This window comes from Eumetopias jubatus, unplaced genomic scaffold (genome assembly GCF_037043125.1).
Source record: "Eumetopias jubatus isolate StellerSeaLion01/CBP00866 unplaced genomic scaffold, mEumJub1_p1.0 scaffold_6, whole genome shotgun sequence".
Taxonomy (NCBI): Eukaryota; Metazoa; Chordata; class Mammalia; order Carnivora; family Otariidae; genus Eumetopias; species Eumetopias jubatus.
Genome location: NW_028274812.1, coordinates 85,846,631 through 85,866,994, shown reverse-complemented (window position 1 = coordinate 85,866,994; position 20,364 = coordinate 85,846,631). Strand labels below are relative to the sequence as shown.

Sequence of the window (20,364 nt, the reverse complement as noted above, 5' to 3'; positions counted from 1 at the left end):
GAAATAAAATATGGATTATTTCCTGCTTAAACCCCTATTTTTTAAATTGCTTACTGTGTAAATCCTTTGTAAACCTTAGTTCATTTGAAAATATCCCTTTCATACAGCCAAGTTTTAAGCATTTGAGAAATCACAAATGTCAAAGGACTTCAAATATATGAGTAAGCCATTCCCTGAGAAAACCACCTTTTAAATTATTGTTATTCCTCTACTTTTCGGGCCTAAAAAGACTCATGCTCTGAATGGGTGAAAAAATTGATAGCCATTTTGGAATTTTAGAATGATGACTTGATTAACAAGTACTTCCATTTTTTGGTTCTTAGGTTTCTTTAATCCTAACTCTCAGATACAAGAAAATTCAAGCTGCAAATAACTTACACTGGGTCCTGGGGGGCCAGGGGGGCCAGGTGGTCCTCTTCTCCCAGGGTCACCCTAAGTTATTTCAAAATCGTGACACAGTGGTTATACACATGTCAAAACACAGTGCATAAAACTGGTGATGCATGAGAGAATATTACTAGAAACCCCCACAGAGCTCAACCATGCATAGACCTGCCACGAAAATCGATGGGTGGCCCATAATCCAATTAGCTCCACAAAACCAGAAGAATAAAGGAGCTCCAGTCTCACCAAAGTAATAAAACAAGGCAGGAGATTTGGGGGGGGGGGTAAAAACAAAGCCAGTTCTTCTCTATAGAAGGATCACTTTATTCTGAAAACAAACTGGAAACACTACATATTTTTCTAGTTGATTTAAGAGAAACTGGAACAGCCAGTGCTGCTAGTGCCACCCAGATAATGGTAGCAAAAGAAGGCTTGCACCTGGCCTGAAGCTTTGGAAAGGAAGGTTAATCTCTGCAATGCCGACTCTCCCTCGTACTGTTTACCCACAAGCTATTACTTGGCCTGTCACCATACTCTTTTGCAAATGGGACTGAAAATCAAAGATGGCTAAATTCAAATGAAAATGGATTTCAGTTTGTCTTAACATCCACAGTTTACTCCTTGCATACCTTTTCCTTCTTAATATTCTACCATAAGAAGACAAAAGCATCTTACAATTAATTTAACCTTACAACCATTTCATATTTATTCATCCGTTCAGTGAATAATTTTATCAAATCGTAAGACATATAGAGAAGCAAGAATAAGTACTTAACACATGGCTCCTATTCTCAATGCGTTTACAATCATCTATCCTTCACATAATGTCACTACTTCTCAACATCCTTGAAATATTTATTGGATAGTAACATCAAGAACTTAACTATGAGCAATTTCTCCTATGGAGTTCAGCTCTTTATTGCCTAATGTTAAGTTCTGTTGGTTCAATTATAATTTAATGATCCTAACATAAATATACTTGGCAATAATTTTTGGCTATTCACTTTTCATTTCATGCAGTTAGCCTAATACAAAAGACACTGGACCTTAATTCTGGCTGAGAGTCTATTAGATGGAGGTGACACCCCTTTGACTGATCAGTAATTCTGGAAGTTGGGAAGAAAAGTTTAGCTGATAACTTTGGGAAAAAAATTAAAATCACTCTACAAAAATGAGGTAGCATTATTATCCCTGGTTCCCATCAATATTATGAACTGGAATGATATTCATCTGCCATTTTTTTGGATTTGCAAGGGAAAGCATAGAGTTAGGGCAATTTGCCTTCCTGAGTAATGTCTTCCACTAAATCAGCAAATGTCTATCAAAATGCACTGCAGTACTCACAACTGGTCCAACACGGCCAAGCTCTCCAGGGAGTCCTGCTGCCCCAGGAGGACCCTGTATGTATATATGCAATGGAATATTACTCAGCCATAAAAAAGAATGAGATCTTGCCATTTGCAACAATACAGATGGACCTAGAGGGTATGCTGAGTGAAGTAAGTCAGACAGAGAAAAACAAACACCATACAATTTCACTTATTTGTGCAATCTAAAACACAAAACAAGGAAGCAAGCAAACAAACAACAAAAAAAAACCAAACTCTTAAATACAAACTGGTGGTTATCAGAGGGGAGGTGGGTGGGGGTAAAAGGTACAAACTTCCAGTGATAAAACAAGTAAGTCACGGAAACGAAAAGTATAGCATAGAGAACATAGTCAATAGGATGGTAATAACATTGTTCGGTGACAAATGATGACCACATTTATTGTGGTGAGTACTGAGTAATGTACAGAATTGTTGAATCACTATATTAGACACCTGAAATTAACATAACACTGTATGTTAATTATACTTCAATTTTTTAAAAAACGTAATTATAAATAAATAAAGGGACATGGTGACTTATGGGTGGTTTTATAATCTATCATAAATCATATCAAATATGATAAGTAATTGATTCAGGATTACATGTCTGTGCTAGCTTTGGTTTCCAATGACACAATAACTCATTTGACCAAATTTTAATTACTTAAAATGGAACAGAAATTTCTAAAATGAATAAATTTTTTGTTTAGCCACCTAAGGTCATGTATGTGGGACACTATAAATACCCTGGGTAGTGTCTGCTGGCAAGTAAGCTTGGGAGCTGAGAAACAGGCCACTGTTATAGACTTAGGCAGAAATAAACCAAGAGATGATACTTACAGGGGGCCCAGGAATACCACGGCCCTAAAAGGTTAAAACAAAAATTGTTATGGTATGTGATTTAAACTTAGTATAAATACAGACAGACATAACTCAGTTCAAAAAAAAAGTATAAAATTTGTCTGGATATAAAGGACTGGGTATAGAAGAGCCATAAAATATAAAGGACTGGATATAGAAGAGCCATAAAATATAAAGGACTGGATATAAATGGACTGGATAAAGAAAAGCAAACATGGCTCTACTTCTAAAGGAAGAAGCTTGTTTCAGCACCTCAAATATAACTTGGATATCTAAGCTAACCCATAATACTTCTCCCAAACTTGTTTTTAAGAAAATCAAAGAAGTCATTCATGCTTACTGTCAGAACTTAGCATCACTCACAAAGAAGCACAACACAACCTGATAGTTTAAAGATTTTTTTGCTGTGTTCTATAAGAAATCTACATTAAAAGCAATACAGTGTACTGCTTTATAATTTATAATGTGATGTTTGGAAATCCTCCCAAACAAACATTTAGCACAGAAAGGCAAGGGGGGAAAAGACCAGAAGCTACCCTCTTTTGACAGGTAGGACTACGTTTCCAGACACCAAATCCAGTAGATGAAAATAAAATGGTGTCACTCCAGAAATAACTTACTATGGGATCCTAATTTAATATCCTGAATTTGATCTTAAAGCTAATTATTTTGTCTCCCTCTCCTTTATCCTTTATATCTCCTTAGCAACACCAAACTGCATATAACCAAGGATTGACACCACATCTTATTTATCCTCCTAGCTTCAATTCCTAACACAGGGCCTAATATACGTGAAACCCTAACTATATGCTTGTTGAACTTCATATAACTGAACATCAGCTGCCTAGAATCCCTTTTTCTCTATCTTTGCTTTCCAGGTTCAATATGCCCCTCCCCCCCCACCCCGCACCCCCGTCATTTGGGAACCCTCATTACTCCTTTCCCTGATACACTGGCTTGAATAACTTTTATTTACAGCTATCTGTGATACCATATTCATGTTAGCTTTCATTCCAGACTTCATTTTCTAAAATATCCGTATATGGGCGCCTGGGTGGCTCAGTTGGTTAAGCAACCGCCTTTGGCTCAGGTCATGATCCCAGGCTCCTGGGATCCAGTCCCGCATCGGGGTCCCTGCTCAGCAGGGAGTCTGCTTCTCTCTCTGACCCTACCCCCTCTCATGCTCTCTCTATCTCATTCTCTCTCTCAAATAAATAAATAAAATCTTTAAAAAGAAAAAAATAAAAAATAAAAATAAAATATCCGTATATGAAGCATTTAGTGGAATCAACATATACCCTGTGATAATGATATTATTATTTCTAATTATTTAGGCAGCCAAAACAAGCACGAATTTCACATGAGCAATATGTTTTAATAATAAGTGGGGCTTTTTCAAGGCATTTCAAGGCATTTGAAAAATCACTCCTATTTGATCATTTTAATATGTAAATCAATTTGGGGAATTAGTATTATGCTTGAAAATACCAAAGTAATCAATGTTATTTCATTACCATAGCTCTAGATGTTTGACAAATTTCAAATTTCACTCAGTTTTTTTAAAAAGGCATCTCTATAAGATGTTGAGCTCTGAGTGGAAAACTTTGGGAGAAAGGCCAGCAAGCTATTCATTTCTGAAAATAGCCTTAAAATGGAAAAGTTGACAGACAGTGAAATATGGCCATGAAAACAGTGCAAATAGAAAACAAAGACGAAAAATACAGATTAATGACAAGAACAAAAGAGGAATAAAGAGCAAAATGGAAAGGAAAACAGCCTGAGAACCTAGTAGCCCCCTTATAAATAGAAATAACACACAAATCAGCCAGATCGGGCAATGCAGGAAAGGACTAACCGGGGAATCAGGCTAGTAATTATATTTGATGGTTGACATTCCATTAGAGATAAAACCAGTTGTGAAGTGGTGTGATATTATGGTCTAAACATTGAATATTTAGATTTGCTGTTATTATGCAAGAAATGTTTTCTATCAAGGGGAATGAAGGGGGAGTTGTCTATTGGGAGACATATGTATTTTATACTGTGCATTCAAATTTCTCTAAATGTTCAATATTCATACCCAGAATGCTTACCATAGCAGATAAGTCATGAACTCCTTTGTGATGCATATTATGTCAAAAGCTGCATTTAAACACTTCATAATAACAGGAAAAATGGGAGATTTTCAATTCTGTCACTTTACAATTACTTACTGGAAATCCACGAGATCCAGGAACACCAGGTTCTCCCTAAAAATTAAAACAGCTTCATTGTACTTAGCTTTTTGTGGCATGAATACGTAAACATGTAAATTGCATAAATTTTGAAATCATTAAAACACTCCATCTTGATGTTTTTAATTTAATTTAATTCAACTAAAACACGATTTTAGTTGAACAAGTGTATTTCCTCTGTTTCATAACTAATTTTTCAGTTGATTTGCAAACACTATAATGAAATTATACTTCAGCATCTAATACCAGCAATTAATAGTAGGTGGCTAACTTACTTTGTGCCCTCTTGGTCCAACAGAACCAGGGGATCCATCAGGTCCTGTTAATCCCTAACAAAGCAAGATGATGTTAGAAATATTATAGCATCCTTAGGCAAAGCCCTAAGTGGATAATTGCATTTTATTTATCAATTATGTATGGAATGGTTATCTTTGTACGATGCAAATATTTACAAAGAAATACCTTCCTATATTCTTATCAACTGCCTGTTACTTTCTGTTGATAAATTTTATCATATTCCTAAATTCCTGCTAACAGGGTCCAATAATTTTAGTATTTTTTGTCTCCGCTTTGGAAAAACGCATATAACAATTATAGCATTCTAATAGCCACATCTAATGGGACAACAGATCTGGCTTTGTCAATTACCCATGTTTATGCACCTCCTTTACTTCATTTATAAAATAAAAATACTATATGTCTCTATATCTCTCAAATAGTGTTTTGAGAGTTAATAAAATATTTCTTCCATAGGAATTAAAAATACTCAATCTCATTATTGCTCTATAGCCATCTAAAAGCCCTCTGGCCATCTTCCAGCAATAACAATTGCTTACTGAAGAAACTTAACTTTTAAAATGAAATGTTTGAGAGCATGCATGTTTCTACACTATCTGCCTTAGTAAAAATAACTATAATTAAGTATATATTTTCATGTGTCACCTAGTATGTAGAATTTAAGCCAATTACTATAAAACATGTTTTATATATATTTAATACTAAATATATTATTTAAAGCATATCCTCCAAACATATTCATTTTCCCTACCAGAACTTTTTTTACCATCAACCTCAATATAAAATAGATTTTAAAGCATTAATAACACTACATTATACACCTGAATTTCCATATTTGATGAAGATGCATTTTTAGTTTTTTAATTTTTTCTTTACTCTTTGACACTTTTAGATATCATTTTTAATGCAATATTGAAATTATGCCTTGTCAAAGATAAATATGTGTATCTGTATGTGTATGTACATATACATATGTGCATGCATATATAAACATCTTACAAAACTATTATCAAGATTTTGAAAAAGACTCAAATGGTATTTAATCAAGGGAGAGATTCCTTGCAAGTATGAAAGCTCTACTTAAAAACGCATCACTAAAATCCACATTTAATCTGTCACAGTCTACATATCACTAAAATGCTGTCATATAATTTATATAGAAAACTAGCTAACTGGCCACCATTCTTGCATTTCTCTACATCAATCCATTTCCCTTATAAGTCCAAAGAGTGAATCAAAGGAAGTAGAAAAAAGTAAGTTGAAAATGTTAATTACTGGAAATTTACCAAAGAAAATTATTAAACACACATAAATTTCAATTTTTCAGAGACTGTCCTTGATTTTTAATCACCCTACTCTAAATACAACACTGTAATTTGGGAACAAGCCCCAGCATCTTAGGTGCTGAGCACTGGTAGTAATGAAACGTTGGCTTTCGATTTTGGTAAACAAACCACACATCCAGAGCATTCTCTACAGGCACATATGGCACATAGATTGTACAAACCTAAGAACACATCTGACTAATGGAACCCCTAACTCCCACTTCATGTATACACCCTCCAAAATCAATCCTGGCCAATTTCCACACATGTAACCAACTAACAATCTTCAATCTGTGACTGAAGTAACTGACGAGATTGGTGAGCAATAGCTACAATATATGGTAGAATTTCAGCTGCATAATAATAAAGCAGAACCAAGTAAATGGTTGGACAACAAGGAGGCTGCTTCCAGGTCACTTCTTATTTAAAGTACCTTCTATAATACATAATAAATTATGTCTATCACTAGGAAGTTCTTTAAATTAAATTGCTAATACAGGGGCATGGGGTGGCTCAGTCAGTTAAGCGTCTGCCTTCAGCTCAGGTCATGATCCCGCGGTCCTGGGATGGAGTCCCACATCAGGCTCCCTGCTCAGCTGGGAGTCTGCTTCTCTCTTCCCTTCTCCCTCTGTGCTCTCTCTCTCTCTAGTTCTCATTCTCTCTCAAGTAAATAAATAAAATATTTTTTAAAAAAATAAAAAAATAATTGCTAATACATTTTGGTGTCAGATGTTACAGTGAACTCTGTTATGAAATAGCTATGTAGAAAACCATAAGCTCCATAAGGACAAAGACTGCATGTCCGTTATAATCCAGGCACATTGCCCCTGGCATCTAACACATACTCAATACATGAATACTGAATATTTAATTTAAGTTAGTCTATTAGATGGAAGGATATGACACTTGTTCCTCTACATCATCTTTATTTGGGGTTCTAATCCCAACTTTGCCACTTATTAGCTGTGCAACCATGACAAGCTGCTTAACTGCACAGTGCCTCAGCTTCTTAATCTATAAAATAGGTATAATATTAATATCTACCTGATATGGTAATTTTGAAAATTAAGTGCAATATTACACACAAAATGCTTACAACAGTGCCTGATAGAGTGGGCCCTGAATAAATGTTAGCTATTCTTATTATCATCATTATTATATGGTCAGCCCTGCTATAGATGTTGTGAAGAGTTCACCTGAAGTATAAGACATGTTTCCTGCCCTCTGGGAGCTTAAAACCTCATACAGAAGGGGTTCTGCAAACAAACAAATGAACAAACAAATATCTAGATACTAACCATGGGTACTGTATTTCATGGCTCCCTCAGATTTCTTTGATGTCTGACTATTTCCACTTACACTGAGCTTTCGGAATAATTTCTTAATAACTCACTATTCTAATCATATAAGCATCTGCCAGGGATAGTAGCTGTATACATCCTGAGGATGTTCTAATCTCTTTCCTGAAACAAGTGGCATGGTTTAACTGTAATGCTTATATTTAATTCTACTTCTTCTTCTGCCTACCTTGGATGGATGTTATAAGAATGAATAAAATCCTGTTTTCAGAGCTCACTGAGCATGTCACAGCAAATAGTGCCAATAAGAATATCTCTATTGATTACTGATAATAACACAGTTGTCCTTTGGGTGCAAGGTTATAACCAAGCTCTGACTTCTCTAATTTTACATATAAACATATACATACAATCTCCCACATTTATATTTACACACACACAAATTCCATTTTGCAAGGATTCTTATCTGTCAAAGAATTGACAGAGAAAAATATTACCAGTGGCAGAAAGAATTGCTTTCATATGAATGTTTATGAAGATAAAGTTCTGTATGGGGATGATACTGAAGCTGTGTTCTGAACTTTCATGCTGCTGCTTAGCAGAAAACACCAGCCCTCAATAGTAATTTCCTTCCAACATTCCAACTACTCAGCTCGTGAGACTCAAGGCATAATTCTACCAGCATAGCTGCCATGAATCTTTCACATTTTCCGTCAAAAAACCCACTTCACTTAGGATAATTACCCTTTAAATCATGTTCCTTCCATATTCTTCCAAACATCATCTGATTAACCATTTGTTCACATTACCAAAAAGTATAGCCTTGCAATGAACCAAAGAGCAGAAGACAAAGAGGTTGGAGGTTTAAGGTCCCACCACTACACTGAGGTTCACCTAACAAGAAAAGATCACTGGAGCTCTCCTGCTTACTTAGCTTCCCTATGGCCAGGGACAAACAAACAGCAAACTGATCCAGTTACTGATTTTTCATTATTCATTATTCTCAATGCCTAGTCTCAATGTGAGGTAAAAGATTTGTTTATGAGCCAAAGAATACAGTAAGTCAGAATCTTGTAAGCCCCATGTGGCTTCATGTCAATATCTGGTAGAACCATACCAATATTTACAAATAATTAGAAAATACCAATTATAAATTATTCTTACGATCCATTGAATTACCCATATCATTTTTCTTGGCTGGGAATTCGGATAACTAAAAATTCACTATCACTCTTTTTCTCTCTATTTTCTCTGATTATCCATCTATTTAAGATACTCATTTGTAGCCACATGAGGCAAAACTATCTGGAGAGAAAGCGAGTCTAAAAATGAAGAAATCTAGTTTCTTTCACTATCTTAGCCACTTAATAACTCTGGGTCCCTGAGGAAACTACTTGTCCTCAAAATTATTCAGTATTCTTATCTCCGGAGAATAATATTAGCCAAACCTTCCTTCCAGGTTATGTAAGGTTAAAGTGACTGCACTTGAGGAAAAAAGTTCTACACAAATGCATATTAGTATAGTTAACTTTTTGCTTAAGTATAGTTAACTTCTGTTCTAGGAAATGCCTGAAAAACTGGTACATACATGGATGTCTTACTACGATACTGCAACTATAGACCAAGACAAAAACTCCTTTCATTGTTAACTATATTGTACCTCAAAGATTTTTTAAGCACTTTCATTTGTTTATCCAAAATTTCTGTTTAAATGGGGGAATTACTTTATAAAGCAAAACCAGGCATCGTCTTTATGACCTTACAGTAAAAGGTAAAGAAGAATTTGTAGCATGTTGAGCATGCTACACAGGCACCATAAAACTGATGCACAGATAACTCTAGCCCTCTGTATGAAAGTATTTCAACTCAATACCAAGGGAAGACTCCAGGTGATTAGTTTATGCTTCAACCACCACAAAAATTAATAGTAATAATAATGTAATCATAAATTTTCTTTTCACACAAAAGGCAGATCCAAGTTTCATAGAAATGCAGAAATAAATCCAACCCATATTGGGCTACTGTTTTATAGAGTAGCCTTGGATTTATCAGACCTTTTTATTATGATGTGACAGTTTCAAGTAATTCAATGTTTTAAAAAGAACTTGAAAAACAACAAGTTATATAATTTCAGTTCATATTATACAAATATTAGTTTGATATTCAGTTTGTATTATCCAAATATTAGTTCTTGGGGAATTCTTGCACACTCACTTTACATCACAGAGAAAGTTCAAACTTGGGGCTCTGAACTGTAAAACAAAATCTTTCCTAAAGTACTAAATAGCATAGACAAATACCCTCATAATGGTAATCTTTGTAAAGAAAGCCCATCTTAATAAACACTAAAATCTAGCGGTTTTTTTCTTCAATATGTAAAATCTATAGTCAAAAATTCTTGGGAATTATAATCATAGGTTTTCAGGTGCTTTCTTTGATTTAGAAAAGTCTTTAGGTTTTGGAAACCACACAAAGTGGTAACTTGAAGGATAACTCGATGAATGCACCACTGCATATTTTCTGAGAACAGGTAACTTCATTTTACTTCACTTTGTATCCCAGCTTTAAAGTCAAGGACTGGCCTGTAGTAGGACTTCAGGACGCATTAGTCCAGCACATGGAGACAGGAGAAGTGGAAGTCATTATGCTCTGAGGAAATATTATTTACTGTCAGGTTTATCCTACAATTCAGCATGAGCTTTCTTCAATCGAGGGGAGGGAGAGGTGTAAAGGCGGATAAATTGGAGAAAGGATGATTCCCAATTTTCATGCAACCCTACTCAGCTTATTTCTGTCCGTGATGCCAGTCAAGAAAACATGGAAAGAGGAAAATTAGTTTTGAATTTCCTATTCTTTGTGCGTTGACCATTTCCCTGCCTCTGCCCCCCGCCCCAACACACACACACACACACACACACACACGCACATTCCCACTCACTTCGGGCCCTCCCCTCAAAGGTATCTTTCTTATTTCTCTTCTTCAGGATTTAGGAGTACTCTGCCCCTTCCCCTGCCTGTAGGTCCTTTACTAAATTAATCTAGCAAGTGCCTGTTAAAGGGCAGGACCAGAGGCTACTTGCTGCGAAGCCCCACCAGAGCCCCACCAGCGCCGAGTAAGGTTCCTCTACCTCCAGTTCCCCCTGTGCCGGAAGTGGGGCTGAGCGTTCAGGCGGTGAGCAAGGAGCGGAGGGTTAGGGGTAGGCACCGGGAAGGCCTGGGGATTTTCTGAGAGCAGGGAACGCCCGCGCTGTGTGCTCTCCCCAGGGGGCCGCGAGCTATCTCCGCCCTCGCAGGACCCTTTGCAGAAACTGCAGCCTCCACGCCGCGCGGGGAGTACAAGGCCCAGTTCAGGGCCAGAGCCCTGTTTCAGCGTGGATCCCCGCAGCCTGCACCCATCCCGCAGACCGCCACGTCTCTCCCTCCCTCCTCCGCACCCCCAGCCGACCCCCCCCCCCCCCCCGTGCGCGCGCCAGCGCCTACTCACGTCGGCGCCCGGCGTGCCCGGCTTGCCGGGAGCTCCTGGCTTGCCCGGTTCTCCAGCGGGACCCTGAGCAGGGAGGGGGAGAGGTCGGGAGAGAGAACGATGGAAAGTTGAGATTCTTGGAAGTCACGTGGCTGCAAACCACCTCTAAAAGGAAGAAGTGAAGAGCGAATGCGCTGATCAACTTACCGGGGGGCCTGGGGGACCCTTTGGACCTCGGTCACCCTGCAGGGGTAGTAGAAAAAGCAAGAGCAGTCCGTGAGTGGGAGGCGCTGAGGACCCCGCTGGGAGACTCCCACGCGTGTTCACCACACAGCTCGGGGACGGGGACACGGTAAAGCTAAATGGTGGAGATCCTTGACCAGCGGGGACAACTGAACGTGTCTACCTCATCCCTCCGAAAATCCCCAGGCTTCTACAGAGGCTCCAACCCAGCTCTCACCCATGCCCTAGCCCGCCTTTGGATGGCGGGCATCTGGCCCCGTCAAAAACCCATCCCGCTGGAGAAAGGGTAGGAAACGGTGGGACTGGAGGACCAGAGGACTGGAGATAGAAACTTACGTCGATGCCATCGATGCCTGGAACTCCAGGGGGACCCGGGGGCCCGGGGGGACCCTGCTCGCCCGGGGGACCTCTCTGACAAAAATAGCACACACGGATTAATGGAGCACGTTGGGCAACAACAAGAAACTGGCACGATGTCCTGAGGCCCCCACCTCCACCGGTAAGAACACTTCCCTTTGGGGGACGGAGTCTTGAAATCCAGTAAAACTCCAGTATAAAACTCCCGAGCGACCCCAGGTTTCTTTGGTTCCGCCATATTCTGAATGAGGCTTAATAGTGTGGTTAGAGCAGAATCTAGGCCCCACGGTGGGCACTGGGGTCACACGGCCTCGCCCCTACAGAGACCATTAAACCAAAAGAGGTCTTTGAAGAAGCGAGGGGCTGACGCCTCTTTTTTTTTTTTTAAGGGACTCAGTAATGAAAATGGTGGTCATTCACTACTTGGATTTGATGAGTAATTGAGAGTCAGTGTTTTGGCTGAAAAGGAACTGCTCAGACTGGAGGCGCTCCACCTCAGATCGAGTACAGGATCGTTTTGTAAATCTTTCTACGTGCAGTAGAAATCAGGGAGAAATACGGGAGGAAAACTGGGGAGGATTGGGGCAAAAGAGCCTTGAAACCCAGAGAGGACCTGGCTTCATTTCGGATTTACCTGCATTGACACTCTCTTGCATAAGGTCTTTGCACCTCGCTTTAAAACTACACCAAATTTCAGACTGACCCTAGGGTATTACTGCTTTTATTGCTTGCAAACAGCCAAGCTTTGATGGTGCCAGAGGGAATACTGGCGACTCAAAATGTGTGAGCACGTTGCTTAGGGTATGTGGAATTTTTTTTTCTCTTCTAATTTAAAAGAGGAAAAAGAAAGGGGTAAAAAGATTCTTTCATCAAGGAAACTTTGTTTTTCTAAACTCCAATGACCAGACAGGTTACAATGGGGTCTTTGTAAGTGAAACCTCAAACCGCATCTGGGCTCACCCGCCCCCGCCGGGTCCTCTCCCGCGCGGGAGGGAGTAGACGCCGGAGCCTTCGGGAAACTGCTGAAATTTTGACTGATGCCAGCCAAGGCCGCCGGGTTCCAATCCCAGAGCGGCGGGCACCACTAGCAAGGCTCGCGGTTTAATGCTGCTACCGCGGGCTGGTGGAGCTTAGCGGAGGGAGGGAGCTTAGCGCCGCTAGGCTGAATTCCCGCCTTCTGCAAAAGGGCCTGCTCTTGAATGCAACCAGGAGGGGCGGGGTGGGGGAGTTAAGAAGCAACCCGGTTAACCGCCCAAGTTTAGTGACCGGTCCCCAGTCACTAATGGTCTTCAGAGCCTCTGCCTGCAGTGTTGGGGCCCAGGTGGGGGAGGAGACGCCTTTCCCCACCTAAGGGTCATCTGGGGTCCCCGACTCCGACGGTACTCGCTGCAGGTGCTCAAGGCTGGAGGAAGAACGCGGCTGCAGAGCCCAGGGAAAGCTCTGCGCCTTCCCCACAGCTCCCGCGACGGCCGTTCCTCCACTTTTCCCTGCCTGCACTTGAAAAATGCAAGCACTTCTCGCCCTCCGCTTACCTGGTCGGTGGTCTCGCCGGGCTGGAGAAGAAAAGACGGGGAGAAAGTGAGAAGGCTCTCCCCACCCCCCACACTCGCGCACAACTTACTTGAGCCACGCACAAGCAGAGCCCAGACAGCAGCAGTGGCAGCCCTAGGGCCCCTCGATCCCGCGCGGTCCAGGCCATGCCCGCCACCCTCTGCTAATCCCCTGGACGGACTCTGCCTCCGGCCGCCCCGCTGGGCTTCCCGGACCCGTCACACGCCTAAAGCGGTACTTCTCCCCCCGCAAAAAGCGCCCCCGGGAGTAGTTCTTTACAAAGGTGCCCAGCCAGGAAGGCGTACGTTTCTCCTGTTTATGAATGGCCCTGAGAGGGTCCTGGGGATTGGAGGAGAGCTTGCGGGCTGGGGAACGGATAGAATGACAACAGTCCCCCTTAACCCTTTCCCCGCCGCCACACAGGCAAGGCCTGAAAGGTGCACCTCCGCCTCTGCCCATCTGTCCAAGTGTAGTCTCTCCCTGTCCACTGTGGGCGACGAATGGACTGCCAGTGTTCTTGGAGAGATGCTTGGGGGAGGAGGAGTGAGGGTCATAAGCCACCGAAGGTAGAACCAGACACCCTGAGGTGGTTTCTCCTTGCCAGGCTGTGGGTGGGACCTGTGCTTCCGTAATATCTATCTGGTCCCTACAGTAAAGCCTGAACTCTTTAGAAAAAGAGTGAGGAGGTGGGGAGTTTAAGGAGGTGGTGGGAGGTAGGCTAGGTGGAAGTGTAGGTGGTCAAGGGACTCACAGTTATTCGGACTGGCAGCTCATGGCAAGTTTCTCTACTGGGGCGTAGTGGGTCACAATGGATCAGCATCCACTGAAGTTCAAACTGGAGAAAGACAGCAGAGAGTCAATTCAGATTCTGGAGGACAGAAGCAGGTCATTTAAGAGAGAGAGAAGTTTGTAAGTGTGGTCCAATTGTTAAGTGACTGGAGACCAATTTGAACTGGTTGACCTCAGTGGACCAGTACTCTTGTTCCTTGAATACAGATTTTCCAATGGAAATGGGCTGGAAGCCCTTCCCAAGTTTCTCTGATGACTGAATGTAGATGTCTGTAGCTCTGCAGTATTCCATCGTAGCCCTTGGCAGGAACAGACCACTGGCACTGACTTTCCATTTCTGTCCTTCCACATCCTTAAGATGAAGATTCTATTCAAATGAGGCCCTGTGCAAACAAGGAACCGGCCAGGTCACAAGCCAGTGTGAGGGTCTAGATTGGAGCCCAGGCCTACTGAACTTCACAGAGAACACATGCACTAAGGGTTTACATGGGGGAAGACTAGAGACAGAGACAGCCAAAGAGGTGGCACCTAGGAGGAAAAGGAGAGGAAAGAAAATCCAGTCCTAGAAGAAATTTGCATGCTAGAGAAGACATTCTCCATGGAGTATTCACAGCTTAAAATGGAAATAGGAAGGACTGGAAATGGAGGGAATGAGAGGGAAATCTAGAACTCAGGGAAAAAACAAGAGAATAGAAAGCATTTAAATTTAGTGTTATCTCATTCATTGGTTGAAGAGATATATAATTTTCAGACACTTGAAATCCAAATGTGCCCTGACAAGTTCTTACATTTTAGCAGGTGTTAAGAGAGAAAGAAGGGAACAGGAGAGAAACAATACAATGGAAGAGTGACCAGGTCTGAAGCTGAAGGCCTCTGGTGACAAGGTGAGGGGGAAAAAAAAAGGTATACACCACCCAGCACCTCCATTCTGGCCCATCTTCTTAAATTGAGGAAATTCCTTGTTAGACATCTCAAATCAGATCTGTATTTCTTGGTCAGCTGATTCTTCTGGCATTATGCAAATATCTAATTAATATCAAGGTCCCAAATCCAAAACATTATGTCTTTTCTTTCATCCAGTAGTGATTTACACTCCATCCCACCTGCCAAAAGGTCTCTAGATCTGCTGGATCTAGCATTAAATTAGATACATTTTTTTTCCATTTTTATGGAAACATCCAGAGTTGAGGTTACTGAACAAAAGATCAGACTTGGAGAGGATGAAGGATGAAGTCCTTCCCTTCTACCCATAATGAAGGGAAAGTTAAACAAAAGGAAGTTTTCCATTTTATGAAGGGGTGAAAATAAGACATTAAGCTTTCAGATTCCTGCATTTGTACCTCTTCTTAGATGATTCTAACTCTCCTGGTTGCTCTTAACCCTACCATGGCTCTTCTCCAGAAAATATGGATATCTGGAAAAATGAGGTAAGTGGGGTGAAGAGAAAGTGAACAGCTAACCCAAGATATATTTTAAGATGGAAAGTTCTCTATAAATTGTATGAAAATTGTGTATTCATGGTATGAATTATTTAACAATAGTATACTGACATCCTACAAGAGAACTGCTTATTAAGCCACACAATTATCTTACAGTTAAGCATATCACTTTGTCAAATACTTTATCTTTCTTAGAGTAGTCTCATTTGCTTGGGAAGGATTTTATTTTGGTTTTGTTCTAAACTGCAGTGGAAATTTTAATAGGAAGACAAAAGAAAGAATGGGACAACCTTCTCCTTAATGACTACTAAATACCTAGCTGTACCTCCAACAACTCTTTGAAGCTCACGAGTAAAGCGGGGCAAAGAGGTTAAACCACTTGCCAGAGGTCACACAGCTAGTAAAAGACAGAGCTAGCATTCCAAATGTACCTGATTGTGAAATAAGGTCTTCTCTACTCCTCTACTTATCCTCCCCCTAGAATACATCCCATCTCCAGAAAGAGCCATCATGTCCTAAGCCAGTAACCAAGGAATTTGGTGATTGAACATTTGTATTAAAGATGAAGAGAAAAGAAGAGTGATCTAGAAATTAAAACTTTGTAAGCTTATGTCCAACATCTGCTAGAAAACCTCAAAACAAGACTAAGGAACTTCCCTAAGGATTCAGACCTCTCCCTGCTTGCATGATTGTTATGCAAATACATCCAGAGGCAAATTTCTAATGCTTCTCCGAAAACTAACAACTATTTCTATATGCAGTTACATATACATGTGTATAATAAAATATCAAATAGGAAAGGGGGTTATAATTCTTGTTCTTCAATGATTAGATAAAAATATTACCAGAATAAGAAAAGGTGTCTCCCCCTCCCTAATTCTTAAAATAAGAAAGACCGTTCATGTATTGTATTCACTAAATCCTTTGTGAATTGGTAATTCACACTAGGCATGCATTGTATATGTTTGATATTTTGATTTTCAAAAAAAATTCATAGCCTAATCGCCTTGAGAAACTTTAATTATATGGCTAACCAGGAAACCTATATCCTTTGTTTAGATACTTCATTAAAGTTACTTATTGTAAATGCAAAGTAATTCATTAAGCTGTTTTCTGAAAAATGTAATTCTCTCTGGATAAATTGGTACACCTGCTTAAATATGCAAGATGCAATTGTGGCACAGAATAATGGGGTAATGAAATGCAATTCATCTGTGAATACAGGCTGGGTTGTTCAGAGTGCCACATAGATCAAAGGTTTCTGCACACATCTGTGCATCCACATAAACACCACCCACGCACTAATAATTATCTATACAACAACCATTTTTTGGCATGCAATATGAATTCCAATTTGCATGTTAATTATTTTGAAGGAAGATTGGCAGAGTTCCTTACTAAAAGTCACTTTCATTACACATCCAAAATGCTGATTTCCACACGTTTCTCATCTTCATACCTGGAATCACTGTTCTCTTTGAATATCCACTGACAAAATATACATGACAAATATTTTAATTTAGTCCTTCAGTTAACATTTTTGAAGTCCTAATATAAGCCACACACTAGGATAACATTCTAGGAAAACCAAAGATATTCTCCTCCCCTAATGAGTTTATAGTTTGTAAGACTTGAAATAAATACAAGTAGAGAAATAAAGTTTTTTTTTTAAATCAGTTAAACAGAATGTCCTAGCACAATTCATCCTTCTCAACATAAAATACCTCATCATTGTCTCAGGGAGAACTGAGTTGTGTGATTGTAAGGTGCCTTACGTGACCCTGATTTGGCGTTATCCGATTCTTTTCTATAGAACATGAAGGTATAATTCCTATCTCCTAAGCCAGAGTAGTATCCAGCAGACACATTGAAACAAGGAATTTTGGCACCAACTTCTACTCTTCTAATAGTGCTAGTGATTTCTACTTATTTTGCTGGGTTGTTGAGAAAAATTAATAAGGTATGTAAGCTCTTCTTAAATTTAGGCAAAAACTAATATTAGACAACTATCTTTTCCTCGTGAGAAAATTCTAATGACAAACTATAGAACTTGGTTCAGTATTATTGAGAATAGCACAAGGCTTGATTTTTTTGCATACTGAATTATGATTAAATTTTACAATTATAAAATATCTAAAAACTAGCTCTTCAAAGACAAGTTTTTTTAACAGGAGAAATGTTTCATTAAGCTTTTGTCTACTCACTCAGTAGCAACAAAGATTTAAAGAAATACTTGAACTCTGAGATCTCATTTTTCTTTTCATTTTATGACCAAGTGTTGGTTTTTACCATCATGAGGGACCTCCTCCAAGTGAAGCTTCCTAGTTGCTAAGCAGGAGGCTCTGAGCTGCCCTGAAATCAGAAATTTCCCCCAATTCTCTGTAGACTAGGCCCTGCAGTTTCAGACATAGTGCTAAGAATTGTCATTAAATATGAGTAGGGGACAGTCATCTGAATCATACCAAGGGCAGAGGCAAAACAGTGAAAGGAAAGAGCAGTAGACTTAGAGTTAGTAGACCTGGCATATAGTGCTTTGTTCATCTTTTTATCCAGCATATCTTTATATAACACACTCATGAGCTTTGAGATAGAAACTATGGAAGACACAAAAATGTTTAGTGTTATCTAGGCCACAAACTGCTTTTGACAATATATAGTATTGCCGTTGATATACAACATGGCGAAGGTCATCAGCAAGGGGATCATATAACCTGTAACATGTGAGTGAGGCCCTGAAGAGCAACTGAGATTCTCATAAGCAGAGATGGGGAGGGTAAAGGTTAGAGTTCTAAAGAGGTGATAGTAGCACAGCACAAGAGGAGGAAATGATGTATACAGAAGAGATCCAATTCACTGTGGCAAACAGTAGACATTAGATGTTTTTTCCTCTGTTGAATTCTAAGCTAAGGAATTTGAGTAGTATTGGATAGCTAATTATTGGACCATCATCAAAGATTTTTCTGCACCAAGGATATGGATGGGGAAAGGTGGCCTAATTTAAAAGGGCACTTCAAGGGGATTCACGTGGTAATAAATGCCTGATCCTTGGAGTCAGAAAGGCTACTTTAGTAGAACATAAAGGAATGTTATACTCTCAGCTATGGTAAGGCATCCTCTGTTATCTACTCATTAAAAAAAAAAAAAATCATCCCCTCATGCCACATCCCCCTTCAGCTGCCATCTCGTTTTCTGCTCTTCTCCATTTAAAACTCAGAAGAGTTGTCTGTATTTGTTGCCTCCATTTCCTATCCCTTTTATTCTCTCTTGAAGCCTTTCCAACTGGGCTTTCACTCCCAATACTCCAATGGGTCTTTTCTCAAAGTCACTCTCATGGGTTTCTGAATCCAATATCAAGTGTCAGGCCTCATCTAATTTGATCTCTCTACAGCATTTGGGTGAGTTGACCATTCTCTCCTCCCTAAAATTCTATTTCCCCTGACTTTCAGAGTACCACAGTCTCCTGATTCTCTCTGATATCACAGGCTGCTCTTTCTGGTCTCTTTGGCTGAATCTCCCTCATCTCAGCAACCTTTAAATGTTGGTTGTTTCACAGTTCAGTTCTAGAACTTCTCTACCACATTCATCGCTCAGCGATTCATCTAACTGCATGGCTTTAAATACCATATATACGCTGACAACTTCTAGAGTTCTATTCCCAGCTGGGCCTGCCTGTTGAACACCAGAAGAATATATCTAACTCCCTGCTCAGCATCTTCTCTTAGATGTCTAATAGTGATCAAAATCCTGATCGAACTTAGATGTTCCAAACCAACTCTTGATATTCTCCCTGATAACCTGCTCTTCCCATAGTCTTTCCCAGCTCAATAAATGGCAACTGTATAATTCTGATTAATCATTCCAAAAATATTGGTGTCACTCTTGCTTTTGTTTTCTCTTACACCTCAGATCTGTTTACTTTATCCTCAAAATAGGTCAGGATCTGACCACCTTGCACCACCTCCACCACTACTGCCCTGTTCCAAACCAAGACCAGCCCTGCCTGAGTTACTGCAGTAGTCTCTAAAGGTCTCCTTTTATTGTGGCCCTAAGTGTTCTGTCCTTCTCTCTCCCTACATTTTATTGCCAAAGCAGCAGCCAAGGAGATATTTTCAAAAAATGAGAACATGTTACTTGTCTGTCCAGACCTATCAGATAGATTCCCATCTCACCCAGCATGAAAGCCAAAATGCTAACACAATTTCCCCACCCTCACTCCATCAGGCTACCTCTTCAGGCTCATCGGCTACTTCTCTCAATCTCACTCCATCCACACTGGTCTCCATGCCCTCCTCAAACACAGCAGACAACCAACATCAGTCCCTTCTTACTCCATATTCTCTCTTTCTAGAACCCTCCTCCCTCAGAGAGCCACATGCTAATACGCCCAACCCCTTCAGGTTTCTGTTAAAATGTTCTTTTCTCAGGGAGGCCTCCTCTCCAGGGTCCAGTTTCCTGCTTCATTTTTCTCCAGAGTATGCATGAACACCAGGCATACTATACATTTACTCGTTTATCCATTTGTGTCCATCTCTTCTCCCCAGAATGAATGTAAACTCCATTGGAGTTTTAATTTCTGTCTATAACTTAACAGATGTTTAATGAATAGTTGCCAAATGTTAATTAATGAATATATAAAGATGAAATGAAATATAGTGAACTAAGAAATGATAGTATTTATCTTCTGGTTTGATTATGACTTGGGGCAAACCCCTTCCCCTGTCTGGGTTTCAATTTCTTCACATGTAAACTTAGA

General features: G+C 40.0%; 1 protein-coding gene across 2 annotated transcripts in view; it reads right to left on the bottom strand.

The window, feature by feature from the left end:
- COL9A1 (collagen type IX alpha 1 chain) overlaps nt 1-20,364 on the bottom strand; it is an 84,573-nt gene that overhangs the window by 50,893 nt on the left and 13,316 nt on the right. The window contains exons 6-15 of one of the 2 annotated variants that reach the window (XM_028097803.2): nt 14,135-14,218; nt 13,365-13,385; nt 11,812-11,886; nt 11,440-11,475; nt 11,254-11,316; nt 5,125-5,178; nt 4,829-4,864; nt 2,595-2,618; nt 1,729-1,782; nt 379-432 (exon numbers count right to left, since the gene is read on the bottom strand). In XM_028097803.2, the coding sequence (XP_027953604.1) occupies nt 379-432; nt 1,729-1,782; nt 2,595-2,618; nt 4,829-4,864; nt 5,125-5,178; nt 11,254-11,316; nt 11,440-11,475; nt 11,812-11,886; nt 13,365-13,385; nt 14,135-14,218 (501 nt within the window). Of the gene's footprint in view, nt 1-378; nt 433-1,728; nt 1,783-2,594; nt 2,619-4,828; nt 4,865-5,124; nt 5,179-11,253; nt 11,317-11,439; nt 11,476-11,811; nt 11,887-13,364; nt 13,386-13,436; nt 13,532-14,134; nt 14,219-20,364 lie in introns of those variants that run through there. The other variant, XM_088024324.1, reaches the window with a different exon arrangement.